The sequence below is a fragment of the Balaenoptera borealis genome (assembly GCF_965194805.1).
Source record: "Balaenoptera borealis genome assembly, chromosome: 13".
In the NCBI taxonomy this organism is placed as follows: Eukaryota; Metazoa; Chordata; class Mammalia; order Artiodactyla; family Balaenopteridae; genus Balaenoptera; species Balaenoptera borealis.
The window spans coordinates 12,292,983-12,318,493 of record NC_138870.1 but is presented as its reverse complement, the minus strand read 5'-3'; the positions used below and the strand labels follow the sequence as shown (position 1 = coordinate 12,318,493).

Sequence of the window (25,511 nt, the reverse complement as noted above, 5' to 3'; positions counted from 1 at the left end):
AGGAAAAAATAACCAATCTTACTCACACTTAATTTGTATCACACATACACTAGGTACTTTGTTATGCCCATTTAAATCCCAGTATCAACTCTGTATGGTACTTTATCCCCATTTTAAAGATAAGAAAACTAAAGTTCTGAAAATAAGCAACTAGCCTCATCCCATAAAAAATAACGCATAAGACCTATTGAGCACTTACTATAAATAGCCATTATACTTTGAGCACTATTATACACTTTTCATATAAATGTCTAACTAGTGAGTGGAAGAACATGAATTCACCTTGACTCCAAAGTTCGTGTTCTTCCCTGTAGTCTAACCACCTCCCTTGTTTAATGGTCACAGAATGGCATTAAGAGCTTAAATAATTTATCCAAACTATACAACTACTCACTAGCAGCACCAGAACTATCATTTCCTGACTTCTATACTAATACTTTCCACTTTGCATGCCATGATACTTGTATGTCAGCAAAAGAAAACACCAGTCAGATGACTCCACTGGGCAGCAGTGCCTGGTTTACTTCAGCAGGGAAGGTAGAAGCCCTCAGGCAGATGCAGAAGCAACTCCTTTCTCTGGCGTTAAACTCCCTCCTTCATTAAACTCAAAGATTCATTGAGTCAATAAGCACTATTTTCATCATTTCCATATTCACACATTAATGTCCAATAACAGACTGTTACAAATTACTAATGAGAACACTTAGTGAAAGTTCTAACCTGAGCAATTTATTAAAAATCCCTTCTTTGAATAAACTTTAAGCTTTCTCCCAAATCACTTTCTCTTTCGGGAGTGTAAGAAGTGGAAAACAGGGGAGCCCATGAGTGTTTCCTGTGCAAGTTAACTGGTTTTTCAACTTTCGCTAAAGCTTTCTCTCTAATTTGAAAGCCATTTTCCAAAAATGAGTAAATTTCTTTTAGCACTTCCCTAGAGTTACCTATGTCATGGTATTACATGAATGCTAAGAAGCTGGCTTTTACTCTGGAAAATGTGGAATTCAAATTTAAACCAGATCATTATTATACACCGCCAACGTTTCACGGATCATCAAGGTAGTCTTCACATAGTTGAGATGGTCAATGTTTTGTAAACAGAAGTGAAATTTTAACGAAAATGACAGCCTCTGAAATTATCTAGCCTAGTGCAGTTAAGAAAACTTTCTTTTAGGAACTTACTCACTTTAAGTGCTAAAATTTCTTAGCTCAATCAATTTAGGCAAAAATCTTTAATAAAGTTCATTTCATTTACCTGTTCAGGAAACTGCACATCTTGAATATAATTTAACATTTTTTTATTCAATATCATCATTAAGAACATTAAGTCAATAAATAGTGATGTCTTTAATAGTGATAACATGTAAAGAGAAGAGAATTTATTATCACATTAAAAGACCTCAAGGAACTTGTATGTTTCTAGTTTGTATTTTTTTAATCGCTTCACTTTCAACCAATTGTCAGTTTTTCCTGATGTCACTGGATCTCCTTCAATCAGCCAACAATGGTACTCTAATATAAAAATCAGGACAAGAAAAACGTTAGCAGTGTGCCATATCTTCTAAAGAGTACGCTGACTTTACGTATGCTATCTCTCCTACCAAGTGAAGTAGGTTAGATTTTACTTATGTTTACTTTCTTCTGGATGAGAAGCTGTATTTTAGATATTAAAGGTTGCCAACAATCTGTCAAGTAAGTAGGATAGGGATTTAAAAGGAACAGCTCTCAGGGGCCCAGAAGGTAATGTGAATCAATGAAGAGGACCAGCTGTGTGGAGTAGGCCCTATCTGAAGGATACAGTAGCTACTCAACTGTAGGTTATTTTTCTCAAGCAAAAATACATTTCTAGCACTGCCCAATATTCTATTTTCTGAAAGATGAGACATGCAGATTTTTGTGTAAAATCTGACAACTTTAAATGTTAACTAGAGAAATACGACAGTGGTTCAAGGACAAAAGAAGTCTGCTGGCTGCCAGTTTGTGGCCACTGAAAGAGAACTATACTGTAAAGATTCTCATTTGTACTGAAACATATAAAACTCTAGGCCCTGAATTCACATCATCTCTTTAGAGAAGTTATTTTCTCACTGCATATTTGGACTACTCCGCCAGACTAGAACTGAAACATTTCTCCTACTCTGATTCTGTAATGACAACATTCTATATTGGCTTTACTTAATAAACACATCTGCCACTACCCACATACAGCAAAGGATGGCTAATTTATTTAACAGAGTAGAACCCAGGAGTGCAAACATGAATATATCAATTACCAAGTGGATGCTTGGTAATTACTTCTTGCTTCTGAGCATGAGTTCTGCTTTTTGCTACTTCTTGCTTCTGAGCATGAGTTCTATGAGAAATTTCCCATTCTTTCTAAACATACCACATTCCCTGATCCAATCACATTTGATAAAGTATATGACATCTGAGAAGCAAAGAAACTGAAGAGCATTCAAATACTACTGGAAAATTAGCATGCCAGATATTTGTAGAGTATTTCCTGGTACTATTCAGAAACATTATATAAACTAATCTTCAACACATCCTTGCCAAACAGATAGGATTTTTTTCCTCCATTTTGTACATAAGGAAATGAGAGTCAGAAAATGGAATGAGTTGGCCAATATAAGAAAAGGGTAGCAAAAACAGAATTCAAATTTTGGTTTGAACTCTTGGTCAGTGTTCTTTCCACTACCTCAACATTTCTCTTAAAGGTTTATGCTAGTGAAATGGCTTGTGAAAAAGGGTAAACAAATGGGGAGGACAAGAAGTGACAAAATAATAACATAACACCTCAATTACCCAGCACCCAGATTTATTATGCCCTCAATTATTCAGCGTAATAGCTAACCTGGAATTCAGCATAGAAAATTTGAAAACTGTCACCAACCCCAAAAGTAATAATCCCAATGAGGTCTAGTTTATGTTTATAGTTGCAAAAATGCAACATGGCACTGAAAGAATTAGCAATAACATCCTGAGTAACCACAGAGTGTTGGTATTACCCCATGTATAAGTAATAATCAGTGGATTCACCTTGTGGAGGGGAGGGTGGATGTAAATATTACAGTCCACAATAGAAGGCAAGAAGAATGGATCATTAAAATTTCCCTGAGGTCCTACTCTGAAGGTTAACATAAATTGATCAATAATTTCAACCTGGCCAGTTTCTCTCCAGCAATAAAGAATATCAAACCAAGTAGCTGGTTTACATGGTATGCAATTTTTGAAATCCAGTGAGCTGTTCATACTATGAGAGGCAAAAAAAATAAGAGTGATTAGAGTCACAGCACATTCACTTTCCTATGTCATACTCACTCTAGGGCACAACCTTACTGAAGTGAAATGCACAATGGATAGAACCTCTCACATATATTGGATTTGTCACGCATATTGGATTTGTTGTTCTTTTTCCCTTTCAGGAGTAAGCTCTTATATACATTTACATAAAGAAATGTTCAGATTATGAGAATCCATTATATCACACAAAATAGTCCTAACAATGTTACAAAGCAATAAGTTAATGGAAGTAAAATAAGCATACTACAGCTGTTGATAAAACTGAGCTAATTATTCCAAAAACATTTTAGGTCACTGAACAAATAAATACTGATTAAGTTAGGAAAAACAATAATGTTCCTAAAAAATTTTTAAAATAAGAACAAGTAAAAACACAATTTCGGGGCAAGGCAGCAATTTTAAACTGTTAAATCATGTAAATATAGAACTTATATACTACCTTCATGAAAATTTGTAAGTCAAAAAAGAACATGAAGAATATATGTTCTAGAATACTTCTCAAACTGAATTCCATAGTCCCTTAGCGCCTGGAGGTCTACAATTAAGTGACCTAGATCCTGACACTAATAATAAGATCATAATTGTCATACATGATCTGGTTTCAAACCTTTATTTTCATTGTAACAGCCTAACTGTTCTCATTTTATTAAGAAAATTAATAAGTAAATGTTATAAATTTACATTATGAAATAATTACACAATAATAAAATACCACACATATATCCCTTTAATATACTGGGGTCCTTCATAAGAATTTAAGGTGCAAAAAGTTGCTGTCTTTTAAAAGTTTCTGTATTTAGAAAGATCAAAACTTACTGTTCTATGTCATATTAGTCAGGGATATATTCATAATACTCTACTGACAAAGCTAGAGGAATGCACAATACCATTTAGGAAAAATTTTATTAAGTACTGCAATTCAAACATCAGTGCTTTAATTATAACTAACTGTTGTGCTATCTGCAATAATACATGAATAAAAATTTCATTCTCCTACTTTCTGGGTCACTATGGACTTACAATATCTCAATAAACGTTTCTATTGATACTTCAGAACAATGTTAAGAAAGCTTTTTGAAAATTTTGAAACTAAATTTACAAAATTATTGAGTCATTACTTTTAAATATATCACAGATTTTAACTAAGATAAGGTGGACATCAACAGTTAATATCACTTAACTAAAAAACTGAGATTTACTTCAGCCCTGTTGTATAAGCATACATTAGATACAAAGAAAAAGGGTATCCAGACCTAGAAGATGTGAACTCTTTCTAAATTCAAAATCTGAATCTGAATGCCAATTTAAGCAAAAAATCATTAGGATGAAAAGTTAGCCCCATCAAAAATGTGAAAGAATTGGATGGCTGGGAGGAGGCAGCATAATGAGAAAGAATTGAAACCCATAGTAAAAAAAAAAAAAAAAAAACTACCAGTGTTAAAAATTTGTTTATTTTTGTAACTGTGATTTACATCCAGAGAATTAACATTCTTCCCAAAAAGCTACCAAACAATACCTCCAAAACACACACACACACGACACACAAACCCAGAAAAGTCATCACAATCTTCATGCAAAACGCGGCTTACTTATGGCTTCTTTTTAAAAAATCTACTGAGATAATATATTGCTTTTAATTTCTACAAATAAATATCAAGCAAACTAAAATATCCAACATAAAAGGAACATTAAGTTAATCAGGGCCAGAAAAGCACTGCTGTGGTGATCAATTGTTCTGGCAACGTCAGAACCTAAGACGGTGAGAAATTACAGGAATTTAACCTTTGACCTCACCATCCTATGTACTGTTTCCATAACAGAGGCTTCAATGTTCTATCAGCAAACATTTCAACTTCTTAGCAAGCAAGCTCTAAGTTCGCCTTCCTATATAAACTTAGTAAAATTCAAATGTTTTTTAATTAAAATGTTCAGAGATAAAGAGTAATTGGTTCTTACCTCTGGTCCTGATGCATGTGACAGATCTCCTCAGTGGCATAGTGGCTGCCTAAGCAGCTACAAAGACTAGGTTAGCAGCCATTTTGAGACAGCTGCACTGTCTCAGTTGCACTAGAGTGTAATTAAGATGGCTGCAGTGTGCACTCAAGAACTCACAGTGGAAACTCAGCTATGTATCAAACAAAGCCCCTCCCACTTTGTCAGCCTGCAGGAAACTGAACACTGACAACAGCTAATGCATATACTGCAACAAACAATGCAGCTACTCAGAACACAGCAAACAGAGAAGGCAGCAAGCCAGTTTTGTAACATAATGCCTGTGAATCCCGACTTGCAATACAGAGTTTGGGCACATCCTGATCCCAGACAGCTTGAAGTCCATGCCACATATTAGCAGTTACAGAGATGGAGCCAAATCACACACAGCAAACATCAGGGAATTTGCTTGAAAGAAAGCCTCCATTTCAGTCCAGAAAAAAAAAAAAAGTCAAACTATGCTCAAGGTCCTTTTTTTTTTTTTTTTTTTTTTACTCTTTTATAGTACTTTTTACATGAAAAGAGTGCCAATTTTTATAATTTCTAGAAAGTTAAGTTGTTTAAATCCTGATAATCAATTTCCATTTATAGAAGGCTAATTAAAGGTTTTTCCCACAGAATCTAAGCCCCAAAGTGCTCAAATCTAGCTGAATGGTTAAAGCTTGCAATCAAATTATTGAATCTTGACAATAATTTTAAATAACTGCTGGGGAGGACTAGAGACATTAGAGCTACAGTGGCAACAAAGCTTATTTTGAGTAATCTGCCATAAAGATAAAAACAATTTCTTCTCTTCTGTAGTCCAGATGGTCACAAAGACATCTCCAGGTGAGTGGTTGGTCCCAGGGCAAATTAAATTTCATGCCGTGGCTCAGACCTCCCAACATTCTGACATGGGTGAAAAGCAAATAAAATAAAGAATGTAGACACCTCCGGGGGAAAAAACAAATAGGAAGAACAAAAGGGTAAAATTCAGTCTGAAAGTGGGTGTATTAAGAAGACAAATTTGTTTTAACAGTAACCAACCATCAAGAGAAGGACAAAAGCACAGAAAGAACCTGTTTGCTTGATAGCTCACATCAGCTAGGAAATCCATCTTTTCCTTTTGTCTTACTTGGTTTACCATGCTAAAATTTAGCTGCCTTGTGCTATTTTGTCTCTATCCACCACTAGATGTAGGTATTTATTAAAACACGTTAAGGGTGTAAGGGGGTGGTAGGGGTATAGCAAAAAGGAGATTGGCCCCATACATTGATTTTTGTTCAAGCTGAGTGATGGGCACATGGAGCTCATTATTTCATTCTATTTTTGTATATATTTGAAATTTTTCCATAATAAAAGTTAAAAAAAATACTCAGCTTTTAAAAAGTCCTTATTTATTCTCCCTGAGGTAAACCAGATAACGTAAACTGCTTTAAGTACTGCATGAGGGAAAAAAAAGTTTATAGTTGATCTAAGCCACATTAATTCTTCAAAAATATAATGGATTCTCTGAGGGTGGCTCAAATCTATTTGTTAAAAGCAAGAGGTAAACTGGGAAAGATTCGAACAGGATAGACATTACTGGAGCACTAGAATGTGGCTAAGGTTAACGGAGAGACAAACAACCAAAACATTTAGAGCTGCCTGATGAAGAGCAGCTGATATTCAAGAAGCACATTCTTTCGGAAGCCTGTTCCACAAAGGTTTAAATTATGTAATATACCTTCAAACGTGCGATGCTCCCCACACCCGCCTCAGCCTCCCCCGTCTCGCCAGACACCTTCCAATGTAAATACTAAATACTTTTTTCTCAGTCTAAGCTTTCCCGGGCAAGCTAAGATGCTGGCTATTGGCTATAAGATCTACCTTTTCACCCAATTTAGACTTCAAAATAAGAGACATAATCTAAGTTCCCTCCTTATACCAATCCTCCTTCAGCCACTACAATCATTTTACTACTAATTTACTATATCCTCTCTATTATCCCAAGGCACGTAAGTCAAATCAATATAATGATTGCCTATTTCATGCAAGGGGCTTTAGAAGACAAAGGAGTAGGGAAGTCCATTAATATAAATCAAGCCTTCATATAAGTTTCTATATACATTGTTTAAACTAATTCTCACATTAACCCTACAAGATAGGTTTTATCTCCAACTCGTGATTGAGAAAACATGCTCAGAGATTAAATAACTTCACGAAAGTGCTAATAGCTAAAATACATCCTAGACTACACTCAGCCCAAGCCTAATGGAGCTTTGTCTGTCCCTTCCCACACAGGTTCTGTTTCTGTGCATCACGGAAACAACTTAGGAAAGAATAACGGTTAGGCTGTTATTCAGGTTAAGTGGTGTCACTGCCAATGTTTCATTCACTCTTTATCCCAAAGAGACTATCCCGGTTCACCCGATAAACGCTATTCATGATTCAACCTAAATTATCTCATCACTGACAATCCCTTCCTTGCTCTCCTTTCCCCTTACTATGCCCAACCCCCAAACCAGGTGTAATTGCTCTCTCAAGGTCTTTTATATATACCATCATTATACCTAGCATATTTCATTATTTATCTTTATTTATGAGTTCTTAAAGGACAGAAACAACTTAATTCATTTTCCACTCACTTTCATAATGTGAAATAGTATTTATTTGCTCAATAGATGGTGAGTTGAAAGTAATTCCTTGTGTTCTCATTTCTACCACAAAAATCTCTGAAAATTCTACATCCTTAGGAACCTTCATTTTTAGGATCTCAACTCTTACTTTCTAGGAAGAAGAAGAAGTCAGCTAAGTTTTTAGTCTTGACCTAAACAGCTCTGTACTTCAAAACCCAAGGTGGAAAAAATACCTTTTGCAGGGCATTTTTCAGTTTTTAAAGTGTTTTTAGAGGCACTACATAGGAGCTAATGTGTGTTAGACTAAAGTCTGAAAAAAGTCTATAAAAATTATAGAAATAAATATATTATTTACTTTAAAAAGTTTTTAACATTACTAAGAAAGAGTACAGCTTGTTTATATAATGTCATAGATTACAAGAAATTTGTTTTTGGAAGGGTTAGTCAATAAACCCAATCATTGCTTATTTGTGAAAGCAAACACATTTGGAAGGCATTTCTAATGTAAGGTAAACATCTCCATGATTACTCAATGTTTTACCTCTTCCTAAATAAAACTAGCTCTTTTCATATAATTTTTTCATTTCACTCTTACAATGACCATGTAAAATAATAGTGCTATAATCTCAAATTTTTCATAACCAGAGAATGTAATCATTTGCCAGGGGTCACACAAGTAGTAATGAAAAAGAACTATAGGAGAATTAACTTTAGTCAACTACTACACTTTTTATATATCATATATCACACTATTAGAAAACTCTGGGGCTTCCCTGGTGGCGCAGTGGTTAAGAATCCGCCTGCCAATGCAGGGGACATGGTTTCGAGCCCTGGTCCGGGAAGATCCCACATGCCACAGAGCAACTAAGGCCGTGCACCACAACTACTGAGCCTGCGCTCTAGAGCCCGCGAGCTACAACTACTGAAGTCTGCGTGCCCTAGAGCCCATGCTCCGCAAGGAGAGAAACCACCACAGTGAGAAGCCCGTGCACAACAAAGAGCAGCCCCCACTCGGCGCAACTTGAGAAAGCCTGCGCTCAGCAACAAAGACCCAACACAGCCAAAAGTAAATAAATAAATAAATAAATAAATTTATTTTTGAAAAAAAAAACCTCGCACATGCAGAATACTGAAAATTCCACGGAACCTAAATAAGTGGTTTCAGTGTATTAAGTAGAAAGTAAATACACTTTTCATTAATTTAGTTAATACACTTTAGTTACACAAGTTACTATCAACATTATATATATATTAAAAGAGAAAAGGAACATTAGAATGTTACTAAGATGATAAACTGAAAACACCTAACTTCACTCCCTCAAATCCCACTAAAACTACAGTGGAGGTAGTTTTTGAAGGCATAAATCCTCAAGAACAAAGAGAAAAGTAAAACGGACAATAGCTACATGATTTTGGGAGCTGGAAAATAAGCAGAACCACTGGTAACTAAGTCAGCAGTTCCCAAAACACTATATTCTAAGCTGCATTGGGGATAAATTAAGAACCAAGTTGATTTACATGGCAGAAACATCAAAAGACATAGAGACTAGAAGAACGAAACACTTTGGAAATTGGGGTGAAGGGAGCAAATAGTAGGATGGTATGACTAAAAAAGAGAATATTAGTGAAAGCTGTTTGTGAAGCAGTAAGATACCCTAGATGTCCCTCATCACATTCCACTGAATGCCTGCTCTCCCCAATCCTAGCAGAGGTCTGAAAACAATATCGACAGTTAAAAATGAGAGTAGCATACCAAAAAGAGGGACTGAGTGCTCACTGAAGAGAACCCAATCCTCTTCCTCCATTAATCTCCCAGAATGCTGGCATTCCGATCCTTACTCTCTATGTATGAAAATGTAAGACTACTCTCTGAGGGTAGTTAACAAGCACAAGACACAAGGCCTTAAGGTCTTGGGAGCTCTCCAAAAACAGCCCACCCAGATCAGCCTCTATAATGAAGTCCAAAACTGACAAATTTAGATATGCTAATCAACTTTTTACTCTTCCACAACATATTACATACAGTCAGGCAAGGAAGAGAAAGGCAACTAAGAAAAGTCTAACATGGAAGACAGAGATTAAAAAAAAAACAATAAAACACAAAGCAACAGACTACACAGGGAGAAAACTTCAAAAATAAATTAATATCTATATATATCAAAAGATGCTGCATTCATTTGTCAAGAATAGAATACTACAGGCAAGGATTACAAAACAGAAATTAAGAATATGATAGAAAAAAAATGAAAAACTCAATGAAAGGACCTGATGATAAGAAATCTACCTGAGCAAAAAGACAAAGCTGTAAACAAGAGAGAGAAGAAAATTTGAGTATCCATCCAAAAATTCACATTGGAATGATAGAATGGCAGAAAATATCACCAATGAAATCATTTAAGAAAAATTCCAGGACTGAAAGGCAACAGCTACTAAACTGAAAGGGCCTGATGAATTCCAGCAAACAATAATAAATAGATCCATATCAAGGAATTAAAGTGAAATTTCAGAACACCTGGAAACTAATAACAGATTCTACATGCTTCCATTGAGGGAAAAAAATCAAAAATAAGAACGGCTTCAGATTTCTCAGTAGTAACAGAAGCAAAAAGATAATGGACCAGTGCCTTTAAAATTCTAAAGAAAAATGATTTCCAACCTAGCCTTGTATACCTAGCCAAACTATCAATCAAGCATTAAAAATATAAAATGACAATTTTCAGACACACATAAGTCTCAAAGAACATATCTCCTATATATTCTTTCTCAAAAAAGCTACTAGAGAATGTGGTCCACTCCCCCTAATGACAGAATAAGTCAATAAAAAGACATAGCACATGGAAAACAAAGGTCCTACACAGAAGAGGGGTGAGAGAAATCCCCACAATGGTGAATAAAATTCTAAGGATGAAAGCAGTATACCAGATGTAGAAAGTAAGTAGGCTAGCCTGGTAAAATGAAAATCAAGAAACAAAATTGAGTCACGATCCTTGCTGCCACTGTACCTGAGGGGGAAAAAAAGTGTCTTCTAAATAAACATTAAAAAATCCTTGGTAAAGGATTGTACCAAATCATCTCAACTATTACTATTACATGGACGAGATTCATGGATACAGGCATCCTGGTATAAAATTACCTTCATGGATGGACCTCTGTCATAACTGTATCAAGAGAATGAGTCATGATTTCCATAATTCCGTTAGTTCAGGGCAGACAACTTTGTGTAAGTAGACTACTTAACTCTAGATCAGGAGAATAAGAATTACTTAGGACTAAATGAAATGATTTAATTGTGGTTAACATTTTAATGGTCATATGAGAAAAATACTTTCTTCTTAATCTACCTTTAATCCTCAATTTAAGATATATTTTGTATAAATAGTAATTTAAATAGTATCTTGATCCAATACCCTCAGAATTCCGGGGGGGCAGAATATCCTATGAAAGACCTTAATACAGGTTTTAAGTTAATAAACTATGAGAATATTTTAAGAACAATTCTATAGAAAAATACTGAATATATTGATTGGCCTTGTTTAAAAACTACTTAGAAGAATGATTAAATCTTGTATAAAGTATCATAACTGAGTCTCTCTACTTTTTATGAACCCACTTACATAGTTTCAATGAGAATCTGTTTTCCTTCCTTTCAGAATAAAATGGATAAATCAAATTTGTAACCATGACCACAGAAAAATGCAACGTTTAAAAACAAATCTCTTTTAATTAGCTATGACAGGGAACAAGGACTGCATCTCAAACGTACAAATGATGCCTTCTAGGTCTTCACAGGAAATCAATATAGTATCTCTTTCATAACTTATGGATTCCCAGCTTTAAGAGGAATAAAGAATATCACTTCTTGACAGACAAGGAACACTGACAAATGTGGGACTCTTAGAGAACCATGATACCCTACAGTTTTAAGTAATGCAGGCAAAATCTCATTGAGATAAATTAAATGGCTCTTGGTTCCTAATCTTGTAATCAAGCAAATAAATAAGTAAATTATTATGCTTTATAAAACTCGACAGAACTTAACTCTTAACTCATATCAAATGGACATAGTTTTGTTAAGCAAAGGGAAGCCTTTCTATACTTATCAATATGTCATTAGTTCAATAAACTAGTCAAACAAAACATCGAAATAAAGAATCAGAAAATTATTAAACAAACTTATATGATCAAATCTGTACCTTAAGGGGCAGAAACTTGGCCACGGGAAGGGTTATGGAAGAAAACTGACACTTTGTTTTGCCTCAATATTAAGTGAGCATGCCCAGCAAGTTCCATAGCTGAAGGGTAAATAAGGGGTGAGGGATCACCCTGCACCCTAAAATTACAAAAAGAAAACAGGATAATTCTATGTGGATCTAGCTCCCAAAATAAATGACTTCATCTCTAACTTTGGCAATAATGACAGTCTGAAGAATTATGACAAACCTTGAAGATAAATAATTAATGTGAGAAAATGGCTGCTTTTTCACCATGATGAGGCTCAGAGATTTAGTAATCTTTGAGGGGTTTTTATTCTTTAAATACTCTGGTGGTGTTTTTTGGTTTTGTTTTTGTTTTAATTTAATGAATAAGTCCTAAAGCTGGACCCTCTCACAAACCTTTGCAAATAAACTACGTTTCTAAATGCATATTTTTCCTACTAGTAAGGGGCATGATCAAACCTACTTTTCTAAGTTGCTTTTTAAATGTATATAAGTTCTAGCTCCAGTAAGGAAGAATACTGTCATTTTCCATATATCTCCTTGTACTGCAGGGCTCCCTAAAGCTTCACATAGCTGCCTCCTAGAAAATATTCATGTCTTACTAATAGATTCATCAGTTGGTTGAAGCCAGAGATGAAAAGTGTGTCAGGAACAAATGCTAACATTTTATATAATTAATCTCATTTAATCTCTCAAAATAAGCCTACCAGGTAGGTAGTATCACCATTTTATATGTAAGAAATACTGCTGGGAAACACAAATTGGCCAGGTTCCAATACAAAATTACTATACTTTCCACTTCATGATATTACTAACTGGTTTTAGGAAAATTCTTTGTCTTTTCTTTTGTTCTTTCTTTTTCTTCTGTCAATTTGCTTGCATATTTTTAATCTGCCAACTATTATATCACTTGAAATATGTTTGATGGAGAAGAGAATTACACAACACAAAATAATTATGTCATTCCATCTTTTCATCAAACCCTTATTAATTTCATACATATGTCCTTCAGAATTATATTTTAGAAACTTCTTATTAATAGGTAAGCAATGGTGTTCTTTAAATTTTTTCGATTTCTTAATGAATGGGATTGAAGAATTTTTTCCAAAAGTTATTTTACTATTTATAATTTTCCAGATGCAAAGTGCCTGTCAGATCTTTTGACAATTTACCCAGTGGATGCTTGGCTAAGTAAACTTCATGGTTAATTATTTAAAAACAACAACAACTAAAAGTTCTGACGTGTAGATTATCATGCATTAAATGAAAGGAGCTAGAACATCTTACTCTTTTTTTTTTTTTGCACCTAAAACAAAGGGGTTCTATTCTTTCAATAAGCAAATATTTACTGAATATTAAGGTAGGTATTGTGGAATGCAATTTTATACTTTTATTAGCAGTCTTATTATACCTAATTAGAAAGGGTTTGTCTTTAAAATGCAACATTTGCCAGATATATCAGTAAGATAAAATTCCTAACTGCAGGAAGCTTATAAAGTACTACACAAATAACTATAAACATAAAAGTTGAAAGGAATAAATGCCTTTAAAAGAGATACAAAGTAAAAAGAGAAATTAGAGAACTTCCAGCTGAGGATAACAATATCCTTTATTAGGTACATTATGCAGGCAGCATGGCATCAATGATTTTTTATTTACAAAAATCAAGGATTTATATCAGAATATGTTCTCCTAAACATAATACTTTCTTTCCCACTTCTGAGATTTTGATTACCCTCTTTATTCCCTTTACTAAGAATATCCTTCTAATTCTTCTTTTAAAATACAACTCTTCTGGGACTTCCCTGGTGGGCCAGTGGTAAGACTCTATGCTCCCAATGCCGGGGGTCCAGGTACGATCCCTGGTCAGGGAACTAGATCCCGCATGCCACAACTAAAGATCCCACATGCCGCAACTGAGACCCGGTGCAGCCAAATAAATAAATAAATATTTTAAAAAAAAATTTTTTTAAATACAACTCTTCTAAGGTTTCCTTGATCTCCCTCCAACAGAGTCCCACTTTCTGTGCCTTACACAGATATCTACTGTGTTACACTTATCTACAGAGAGCTGTTTGTTAATTACTTACTTATTACTTACTTATCAGATAAGTTTTACTTGTAAGCAAAGAATTTATGACCACAGTTATTTTTTACCTGTGTATATTACAAGGCCCTGAAAAATCACATTTTCCATCTTGAGTAATCATAAACTCAACTTTGAAACTAAAAGAAGCAGTTCAAATAACTGTCAGAGTTTACCTACAGTCCTTCATCCTTTTAAAGTTAACTGGCAAGATTCAAAGATAGTACACTGAATTCTTGCAAAACTAATCATGATTTAATGTTTTCAAAAGCAAGCATAAAGAGGAAAAACTCTACCTAATAAGGTAAATATTTATAGTAACTACAATCTTTCAGGAACCATGACTACAAAGCTCTCAAAATTCCATTTCAAAGGAAGATATATAGAGTTACAACTGGATCTAATTCTTAAAACAGAAAACCAGTTTTCAATATCAAATTATGAATTAATTAGAGACCACTTCTCCAGCTGCCTTTAGTAGCAGAAAAGGCTAACTGTTCTCTAATACCCATTTCTCTCCTTCTTTTATAAAACTTTCTAATTTTAGCTGAACACATGGTTGTGCAGCCAGATACTACATTTCCCAGCCTACCTTTCCCAGCTAAGTATGTTCCAGTGATTAAATTCTCACCCATAACACATGAATCTAAATGATAGTACTACTTCCAGATGAGGCTCTCAAAACAATGTGTGCACTCCCACTGTTCTTTCTCCCTTGCCCCTGGCTGGTGAAAGCAGCCATGTTCAACCTAGAAACCATGTTCAACATATGGAAACCATACATTAAGCCAAAGCCACTTACAAACCTGAAGAGTTTTCCTCTGTATTATTACAGAAGAGAAATAAACATCATCCTTAATAGTAACAGAGTGTCTCAGAGCAGTTTAGCCTTTACTGTAATCCAATCAGCTCCTGACACTGACTACCTAAAAGGAAATAAAAGAAGTTCAAAAACAGTCTCTTTTCCATACTCTTCCCCATTTCTTCCTTTTCTTGAGACATTTAATCTAATAATGGTAACAGGGCAGGTACACTCCTAAGCTGGAAAGTCTTAGCTGAAAATGAGCTGAAGCAGTCAAGTCATTCATTATTGTTTCACCAATCTCTTTTTCTTTTGCTCCTGGTCCTCAAACAGCAGAAACTCTTCCTACCTTCTAAGTTTACCTTTCCACAAAATGGAAGACATCATCTTGGACAATTACTGGCTCAAGGAGAGATCCTTTTACAGCCCTGTCAGTTCTGAGAACCACTATTCCAACATACAATTCAAGTTCCTTATTAGAATGTAAAAGTGGCATACACATAATTCCTGGGTACCTACCAAGACAGTAGTTCCCAAAGCAGCACAGGGCTACACAAACAACAAAGGAAGGGAGAAAGGGTTATACGGTTTGACATAATAACACTACTACCTCACATCATCATCAATAAAAAGGGGTCTCTCTCCCAAACTAAAGGGAATATATCTAGTTATCCCTAGTTATCAGAACTATAACTGATAATTCTGTTATTTTGTATAACACAAAATAACACAAAATTCTTAATAATATTCTAAACAATGAAAAATTGCAGACATGAATAAGTGAATATTTCTGATGGTAAAGTGAATATTTCTGATGGTAAAGGTCATCTTCATTTCCCAGACATTCATGTTTACATAGGTCCAATTATAAAGACTCTCAGGAAGATAATATCAACTGTACCCTTAGGCCTGCCACATTTTTTGGAAGGTGACCAAGGAGATGCCCGGGTCATTCTCTTAAAGACTCAAAAACCCAAAGATCAACATTCAAAACTGAAAACGTTCACACTGTATAAAGAAACACTAGCGCCCTGGTTTTCTCACTTTGCAGCACTTAAAAAACTGGAAATGCTGCCCAGCGATCATAGTGTCTCCAATACAAGATGGACTCCACCATACAACTTGAAGCATATATAAACAGCTTAATTTTATGGAATTCACTTCTCTGTTTTGAAAAAAGTAAAATAACAGAAAAAAAACACTGATTTCCTCTGCAGATTGCATGACAATCTAAGAACACTAAGAAGTAATTTTTAGCCTTGGACTCTCTAAAGAACATAACAAGATCAAATGGGCAAGGATTTTAAAAAAAAGAAGCTCCACTAATGGATAGGTAGTTTCTAGATACTCTAGGAAACTAACAAGGACAATGCTCCCCAGAGCTACTTGATATTTTTGTAATCTACTGTTAAAATATCACCTTATTTTTATTTATAATGCCCTACAGCTGTTAGGAACTCAAAAGCAAGAACTTTCTTTACTCTCAAACTTCTTTCTACATGTGACTCCTTTGAAAAACTCGGTATGACAATGTATGAATTTTCCATATACCTCAAAACTTAAAAACAAAAAGTATAATAGAAATCTTTCTAAACCAAATCATACACCTCTTTGTCTTCTTGAACAAATTTAGCATAATTAAATATTCTTATAATTCAGAATCATAATAAGATCATCTATTACCATAATGAACGTGCTATAAACACTAACTTGTCTTTAAGAATAACAATTCCCAAATTAAATAACCTCAAAACTAAGTTTTTAAATTCTTGTTCTAACATTTGACATCTGACCGCTCTTCACTATCAAGATGCCAGCCATCTCTTCTTGCCCCATCCATATGCATTTTTCTAGTAGCATTTCTCCTGTCCCTAACTATCTATTATAGTCTGAAAACACAAATCACAATACATCAGAACTATGAAAAGTTCTCAGGTAAGGGCAAAGGTCATACACAAAAAAATAAAAATACGCAAACTTCTATAAGTGGATTTGCTTGAAAAATATCCAAAAACAAAATTTTTTCATTAGAAAGAAAGAAAATGCTGAAGACAAGCCAATAATATCTTAACACAATTTCTACCTATTTCCTAGATTTATTTTTATAAAGCCAATAATATTTTACCATTTGATTTCTATCTTTAACTTCCTTGATTTCTTCTTTACATGCAACCACCAATTTTTCAAGTTTAACTATATTCAACAAAAATATTTTTACAATAATCTGACATTCTTTCCTGTACCTAATATAAAAATAATTCTTAAAAAGTAGGATTACAACTGAAATACACTATCAATCAAGATTATACTTTTCTCTTCAATCAGCACAAAGAATAGATTTAATAGAGAATGAACGTATACTAATACTTAGGGAAACATCCTTATGAGAGAAATATTTAATGTTACCAAAGAGACTAAAAAGAAAATTTTTTACCTTAATTATATATTATTTATTAGGCTCCATACTGGCCAAAAAATGAATCAGATAACTTTTCAAAATCTCTGTTTAAAAAAAAAAAAAAAGGTTGGGCTTCCCTTGTGGCACAGTGGTTAAGAATCCACCTGCCAGAAGACCTAAATAGACATTTCTCCAAAGAAGATATACAGATTGCCAACAAACACATGAAAGAGTGCTCTACATCACTAATCATTAGAGAAATGCAAATCAAAACTACAATGAGGTATCACCTCACACCAGTCAGAATGGCCATCATCAAAAAATCTACAAACAATAAACTCTGGAGAGGGTGTGGAGAAAAGGGGACCCTCTTGCACTGTTGGTGGGAATGTAAATTGATACAGCCACTATGGAGAACAGTAATGGAGGTTCCTTAAAAAACTAAAACTAGAACTACCATACGACCCAGCAATCCCACTACTGGGCATATACCCTGAGAAAACCATAATTCAAAAAGAGTCATGTACCACAATATTCAGCAGCTCTATTTACAACTGTCAGGACATGAAAGCAACCTAAGTGCCCATTGACAGATGCATGGATAAAGAAAATGTGGCACAGATATACAATGGAATATTACTCAGCCATAAAAATAAATGCAATTGTGTTATTTGTAGTGAGGTGGATGGACCTAGAGACTGTCATACAGAGTGAAGTAAGTCAGAACAAGAAAAACAAATACCGTATGCTAACACATGTATATGAAGTCTAAAAACAAAAATGGTTCCGAAGAACCTAGGGGCAGGACAGGAATAAAGACACAGACATAGAGAATGGACTTGAGGACACAGGGAGGGGGAAGGGTAAGCTGGGACGAAGTGAGAGAGTGGCATGGACTTATGTATACTACCAAATGTAAAATAGATAGCTAGTGGGAAGCAGCCACATAGCACACGGAGATCAACTCAGTGCTTTGTGACCACCTAGCGGGGTGGGATAGAGAGGGTGGGAGGAAGACGCAAGAGGGAGGAGATATGGGGATATATGTTTATGTGTAGCTGATTCACTTTGTTATAAAGCAGAAACCAACACACCATTGTAAAGCAATTATACTCCAATAAAGATGTTAAAAAAAAAGAATCCACCTGCCAATGCAGGGGACATGGGTTCGAGCCCTGGTCTGGGAAGATCCCACATTCCACGGAGCAACTAAGCCCATGCACCACAACTACTGAGCCTGCACTCTAGAGCCAGCGAGCCACAACTACTGAGCCTGCACGCTACAGCTACTGAAGCTCGTGCGCCTAGAGCCCATGCTCCGCAACAAGAGAAACCACCACAGTGAGAAGCCTGTGCACCACAATGAAGAGTAGCCCCCGCTCGCCGCAACTAGAGAAAGCCCACACACAACAATGAAGACCCAACACAGCCAAAAATAAATTAAATAAATAAATTTGGAAGAAAAAAAAAAGGTCTATGTTAAACACAGAAGAAAACTTCTATTTTCAAATACTGTAGAACACTTTATCTTGGTAACCTATTTTTCTCATCTCTAACTTCATACTTGCACTATTTTCATGATGCTATATCCTAAAGCAGATTAAAACTGGAAATGTTGTCCTATATCCTCTACTATGTCATTCCTATTAACATTATACCATTATAGGAAACCAGTAAAATAACACCTTAATAAAAAGTAACAGTAGCACAATTTTTCTCAGAGTTCCTAAAAACAATACATTTTTGTGGGATCTACGGGAAATGCATCATATTCATGAATTAAAAAAAAAAAACTAACAGTATAAATATGTAAACTTACCCTAATTTAGGTTTTATGCAATTCTAAACAAAACTTCAAATAGTTGGCTTTTTTTAAACTTTGCCAAATGTATGTACAAAAGGAGGGAAAATTAGCTTAGAAAATTGTGAAAAGGAATGATATCTACTGCCCCTTCATGTATTTATATAGTCTATAGCACTACAGCAAATAAGACAATGTAGTACTGCTATAGAAAAACAAGGCCCAGTTCCAGGGTTGTTAACCTGCTTTTAGATTTTACATTACATATTGCTGTGAGAAGCTGATAAAACTGTAACTCTTTCCCCAGAAAAAAAAAAAAGCACATATGTACACTCACACAAAATTGCGTATATCATGGAATCCACGGAAGTTAAGTATCTATAGAACCCCCAAAGGCCAATGGACTTCAAGTTAAATATCCCTAGTAAATGAAGCAGAATTGATAGCTCAAACTTAGTAAGTTATGATCAAAAGAAGAAATGTATCATCAACATAAAATTCTAAGAAAATTAGGAAAAGATGGAAACGAGCAACCCATCTTTACGCAATGTCAAAATAAACTCCATATAGGCTAAAAGGTATTTTTTAAAGTAATTAAAACATCTAGAAAAAATAAACAGAACAGACGAACATTTAGTTCATCTTACAATATTTTTTATGCAGAGAACTCCTGGAAGAAATAACACATGAAAAAGCAGTGCATTTGACTTCATAAAAATGTAACAATTCTGGGCTTCCCTGGTGGTGCAGTGGTTGAGAATCTGCCTGCCCAATGCAGGGGACACGGGTTCGAGCCCTGGTCTGGGAAGATCCCACATGCCGCGGAGCAACTAAGCCTGTGAGCCACAACTACTGAGCCTGCGCATCTGGAGCCTGTGCTCCGCAACAAGAGAGGCCACGATAGTGAGAGGCCCGCGCACCGCGATGAAGAGTGGCCCCCGCTCGCCGCAAATAGAGAAAGCCCTCGCACAGAAACGAAGACCCAACACAGCCAAAAATAAATAAATAAAATTTTTTAAAAAATGTAACAATTCTAAATATGTAAAACCATAGCAATTTTTAAAAAAATCTTAACGAAAAAAAAATTCAAGAAATATGAAAAGCAAAGGGCTAATATCCATAAATAACTTACACATAAGGAAGACATTAACATTTACCACAGAAAAAGATACACAAAATAACCTCAAAAAGCAAAGTCACAAAAAATGAGAAAGTTGCATATATATTAAATATTTAAAAGTTCAATTTCACTAGTTATCAGAAAAAATGCTAACCACCAAATTGATGGTGGTATAGGAAATGCTTTTCAATAAAACTAAGTTTTTATCAGTTTTGTAAATTACTTTAAAAGCCCTTTGTAACAGTAATTTCAAAAAAATATTATGAGATGTAGATCATGACTCATGTACAAGGATGTTCACTGCAGCTTTATTTACAATACAGAAATGGGCAACAAAATGTTCAATACGGAAGAAAGATTTAGTAAGTCACAGTACATTCTTATTAAAGACACCAATATTACGTAGCCATTTAAAAATATATTTCAAGAACATTTGATAATTTGGGATATTTTCACAAAATAACTATTATGTAATCATTAAAAAAAAATTTCAAAAGAATAATGAAATGGATAAATATCCACAATATAATACTAAGTTAAAAGGGCAGGAATGAAATTATGATCCAAATGATAAACTAATTGATCAATCAATAAATGGAAAGTCACAAAAATCACAAAAAAATAGTGTTTATTTCTAATTAATTTTCAATACTTTCCAAATGTGCTATAATGAAAAAGATTTTAAATGACTCCCAGTAACTTGGTATTCATTCGGTAACCTATTCTTAATATTAACTGAAATTCCAAAACATGCTTGTTATTGATAGAGTACCAATGAACAAACAGTAGATGTTCAGACAATTCATTAAACTTAGTTTTAAATTTATAGAACTATACTTGCCTTTCTAACAAATGTAACAGCAAAACTGTCCTACCAATACATATTTACATAGTACATTATGTTCTTCAGTGTTTCAAGTGCCTCTTATGATCTTTCACATTAACCTAAGAGGCAATCATTTGTATATGCAAATGAAAACATAAGCTTAAATATATAAACCAAAATATTTCACTTTTTTGGAAGTGCAGAATGAACCATGCCCTATGATCAAAGTTCTTTTCTTAACCTAACACATACACACAGACATAGACATAGATACAGAAAATACAATGTATTTCCAACTCTAAAACACCTGAAATAATGTCTGGAGGGTGGAGGCGGTGTGCTGGGTAATTACTCTGGAAGCATAAAAGGGAAAAGATTACACAACTGCCCTCTAAATATATTTCTCTGTAGAAGACTTCGGAGGTTCGAAAATTATATCGATAAATTTTCTGTTGAGAAAAAAAGAATTATTCCCATCACTGCATTCTATCTCCTTTGTGATGTCATTTTTTAAAACTCCACCAACCAGAAGTACTCCCTTCAATTACATCTATTTAATACTTAACCGTTCTTGTAGGCAATAAAGTCCTTAAACCAACCAAGATTATAAAGCAACAGCCACTTCTTCATTTGACAAGTGACTGACTTAAACTCAGAGTTACATAACCAACCAAGAAAACAATTGTTGTATATACAAACCACAGATGAAATTTATGACAACCATTTACAAGTTTTCAGCCCAGTAAGAAATAATTTACACAATGGTAGAATTATATCAAATCGTATAAAACTCCCAGAGGTTTATATCAGATTTAAATATAGTGACACTACCATTTTAAAGTAAAATAATCAGTAACACACTTATAACTACTTTAAGAAACTAAAACCAGGAACACACAATTTTTAAAAATCTAACACAATTGTATCTTACACACATGTATATATGGCAGTTTGGTTTTTTTTAATCAACTGATTTATCAATGATTCACAATTTCCTCATAAAGGCCTCAGTGTAGTTGGGAGTTCTTTGTAGAATTCTTTATCAGAAAAATTTACCAAGTTTAAGTACTATATTTTATATATCATTACAAACAAAATGCTAAGGAAATGATTAATTTTAAAAGTCAAGGTACCAAAAATAATCTAACTGAAGCAGTAATGGACAAGTTATCAGAGACAGAAAAAATGCAGAACTCAAATGCAAGCAAGATCAGAGGCACACACTGATTAAATTAAAACTTCACCGACTGAGGATCAAATATTTTTTTTAAAATAAATACCCAAGGAGATTGAGATTTCTTTTTCAACATTATATAGATTCTTCCAATGCCCTCTCCCTCTCATTTTTCCAAAACTCAAATTGTTTCTATTTTGAAAACATTCCATAACAGAACTGGTAAAGATAGGGTTAAAAATGTATTTGCAAATATGCAGTTCAAATAATTGCACTTCCCGTGAGAACACCACTAGGTGCTGATCTTCCGCCCCCTAAATATAAACTTGAATCCAGCAATACCCTTAAAGTGAAATAAAAATCGAGAACCACAAGGGGACAATCATTTTTACACAAAATTAAGTCCACAGCTTCTCAGAGTATCGGAGAAATACAAGAAGGAAGTTTGAGGTCGGTACAGGAATACAACATAAGAGAAATGTTTTCCTTTTAAAATATAGGAATTCGAGCGTAACAAAACGAAACCCCTCAAGAATGAGGAAAATTAAATCTAGAACCCGAATGGCGTCCAACAAGAACATTAGATCTTGAAAATGAATATTGCGCTTGCGCAGCCACCGCCCCGCCAGCTGCACAACTGCAGCTAGAGTCCGACCCCGCAAGATCACGTGCTCCCATGCAGCGCCCGCCCGCAGCTCCGCAACCGCGCAGGCGCAAACACAGCTCCCGCAGCCGCCATAATGCGGTCTTGACTCTTCAGAAATACAATAATAATGTAACAAAATGTGGTTATAATAGCCCCTGGGACTCACATATACCTTTCGAGGTGGGAGATGAGGGAGGGGGAACCAAGTTCCTTCCTACAGAGCCGTCCCGCGCAGCCGTCCCCACCGCTGCAGCCTCAGTCTCGCACGCTTCAGTCGCCGCGCCGCCGCCGCCGCTGCCGCCGCCTCCGCAGATTCAAAAACAAACCCGCTTCTCCCTTGCACGCGCCGGGGCCGTTATGCAAATTATCGTAGGCGGGGCTCCGCGGTCGTAATATTGGTCACGCCCACCATGCTTTTAGCCAATGGGCTCACGGACTGGCCGTTTCCCCATGCAAATCTTCTGGTTTTTTATTTGAATGAGAAAAATTGGCCCCGCCTCCTGCCGTGGAAAAGAGAAGGAAGTCTGAGGTGGTGGCGCTGCGCCTTTCGGTTGCAGTGAGGTGTGTTTTTTGAGTGGAGCCTTGCTCAACCTGTGAGTAGCGCTTTGTGAGCGCCCTCTATGAGCCTCAGGAAGGAAGGGAGGGAGGGAGGAAGGAAGGAAGGAAATAGGTAGGTGAAAGTTAAAGAGCTGAGGGAAAGATTTTCGAAAACGCTGGAGTATGTTAGGTTGTTTATCGTTTATATTAAAAAGTCAGAAAATATACTTCAAACTGTGTAAGTCACGAGGGAGTGGCGCAAACACATCTTTTCTTTAAGTCCTGTGCCAGAGCAAGCGCTTCCAGTCATACCCTTCCACCTGTTGTATCCCTGTTATTCAGTTTTATTTTGGGAGCCAACCCTTCATGAAGGCCACAGAGTGTAATGAAAAAGGTGCCTCTGTATTTGTTGGGATATCTGGGCTCACGTCCAAGTACTCCTGCTTACGTGCCTGTTCCTTGAAATAAGTGCGTTACTCAGTTTTCTCTTCTCTAAAATGGTGATAATGGCTATAATTCAAATCAGTTGAGAGGGCTAAATGAAAGGATAAATATAAGTGTGTTTGGCAAAGCAAAAGCAGCCTAGCAAATATATGGTGAGGTTTGTTTGTCGTTTTTTAACATCAATTCTCCCTTAAATTAATCTATTCGTTCAATATTTATTTAGCAATGCTGGTGTTCCAGACCTATATTAGGTGCCTGTCCTCAAGAAATCTCTACTACAGTGAAGGAGACAGAAAAGTAAACAGGAAATTTTTGTAAGTAATAAGAAATTAGTGCAGGGTGGTTAATACTTACTTCTATAATTTGGGGCTTTCAACTTAGTTGAAATACTGCGTGGCTTTTAGGAGGGTCACCTAATCTAGACTTGAAGAATCAGTAATGCCTTCCTAGAAGAAGTAATCTCTAACATGAGAACTGATTTAATAGATTTCTTGCCTAAAAGCTGGACTTCATTGTGAAAGCAATGAGGAATCACTTAAAAGGTTTTAAGTTAGGAAATAACACAATTAGATTTGCATTGCTTAATTGCTAAGCTTTGTAAAGTCCTTAGCACAGAACATAGTACATGGGTGCTCAGTAAATTACAAATAGAAGCTCAGTTATAACAAATTATGTATTGTAATTTATTTAGTACGTAGTGCTCAATTATAAAATAGATGCTCAGCAAATTATAAATAATATCAATATTTAAAGTTCCATTCTATAATAAGAGAAATGGGATAGGAATAACAGAGTTCATTAGGTTTCTCTTTGTCTTCTATAAGCAAATAGAAAGGAATTATTTTTATTATAGTTCACTCTCAATTGTCTTGGCTAATGGCAAAGGGAAAGTAATTGAACATGAACTCACCAATTGATCACTTTTCTTTCTTGCTCATATTCTAGACTTGCCTCCCTAAAACTCCAGTTAGACAGTTTTATTGTGTTTGAATCTCCTCAAATATCCTCAACCACATGTTTACAGTCTCTTTAGCTGTCTACCTGCTGGTTAATCTAACCAATCATTCATTGTTTCATTCAACAAGTACAGCCTTTATTATTTATTCACACACTGTTCTAAGCATTGGGGATGCCCAGAGGAAATGACACTGCCTCTGGTAGGGAAAGAGTCATATATACAGATACACATTATGAGATCATTACTATCATGGAGGTATATACTAAGTAGAAAAGAAATGTAAAACAAAAGAACCTAAAACTTCCTCATGGAATATAGGAAAATTTCACAGAACAGGTGATGCTTGATCTGACTTATAATGTAGAACTTAAAGTGTCTGTCAGAATAGGTACAAAAGAAGGAGAATTCAAATTAGGTAAAACAGAAATGCAAAGACACTGAAAAAAGATAAAGGCATGGCTTCAATTTATAGGTGGGATGATATTCAGAATGTTTATCAATCCTTGTGGTACCAGGCACTGGTCCATTAGAATACAAGAAGGTTTGAAGACACCCTACTTTGTCAAATGTTAATCCTCTAGTTGGAGGATTGTGGAGAGGTCCAGGGGTTCTTCAG

The 25,511-nt window shown here is 35.2% G+C and overlaps 1 protein-coding gene across 3 annotated transcripts in view; it reads right to left on the bottom strand.

Annotated features, from left to right (window-relative positions):
• ATF7IP (activating transcription factor 7 interacting protein) overlaps positions 1-23,318 on the bottom strand; it is a 117,926-nt gene extending 94,608 nt beyond the window's left edge. The window contains exon 1 of one of the 3 annotated variants that reach the window (XM_082352574.1): positions 23,129-23,318. Coding sequence is in view for 1 of the 3 variants with exons in the window: in XM_082352573.1 (XP_082208699.1) it covers positions 5,254-5,270 (17 nt within the window). In the remaining 2 variants the exon portion in view is untranslated. Of the gene's footprint in view, positions 1-5,253; positions 8,654-23,128 lie in introns of those variants that run through there. The other 2 variants (XM_082352577.1, XM_082352573.1) reach the window with 2 other exon arrangements.
• Between the last annotated feature and the right edge of the window lie 2,193 nt (positions 23,319-25,511).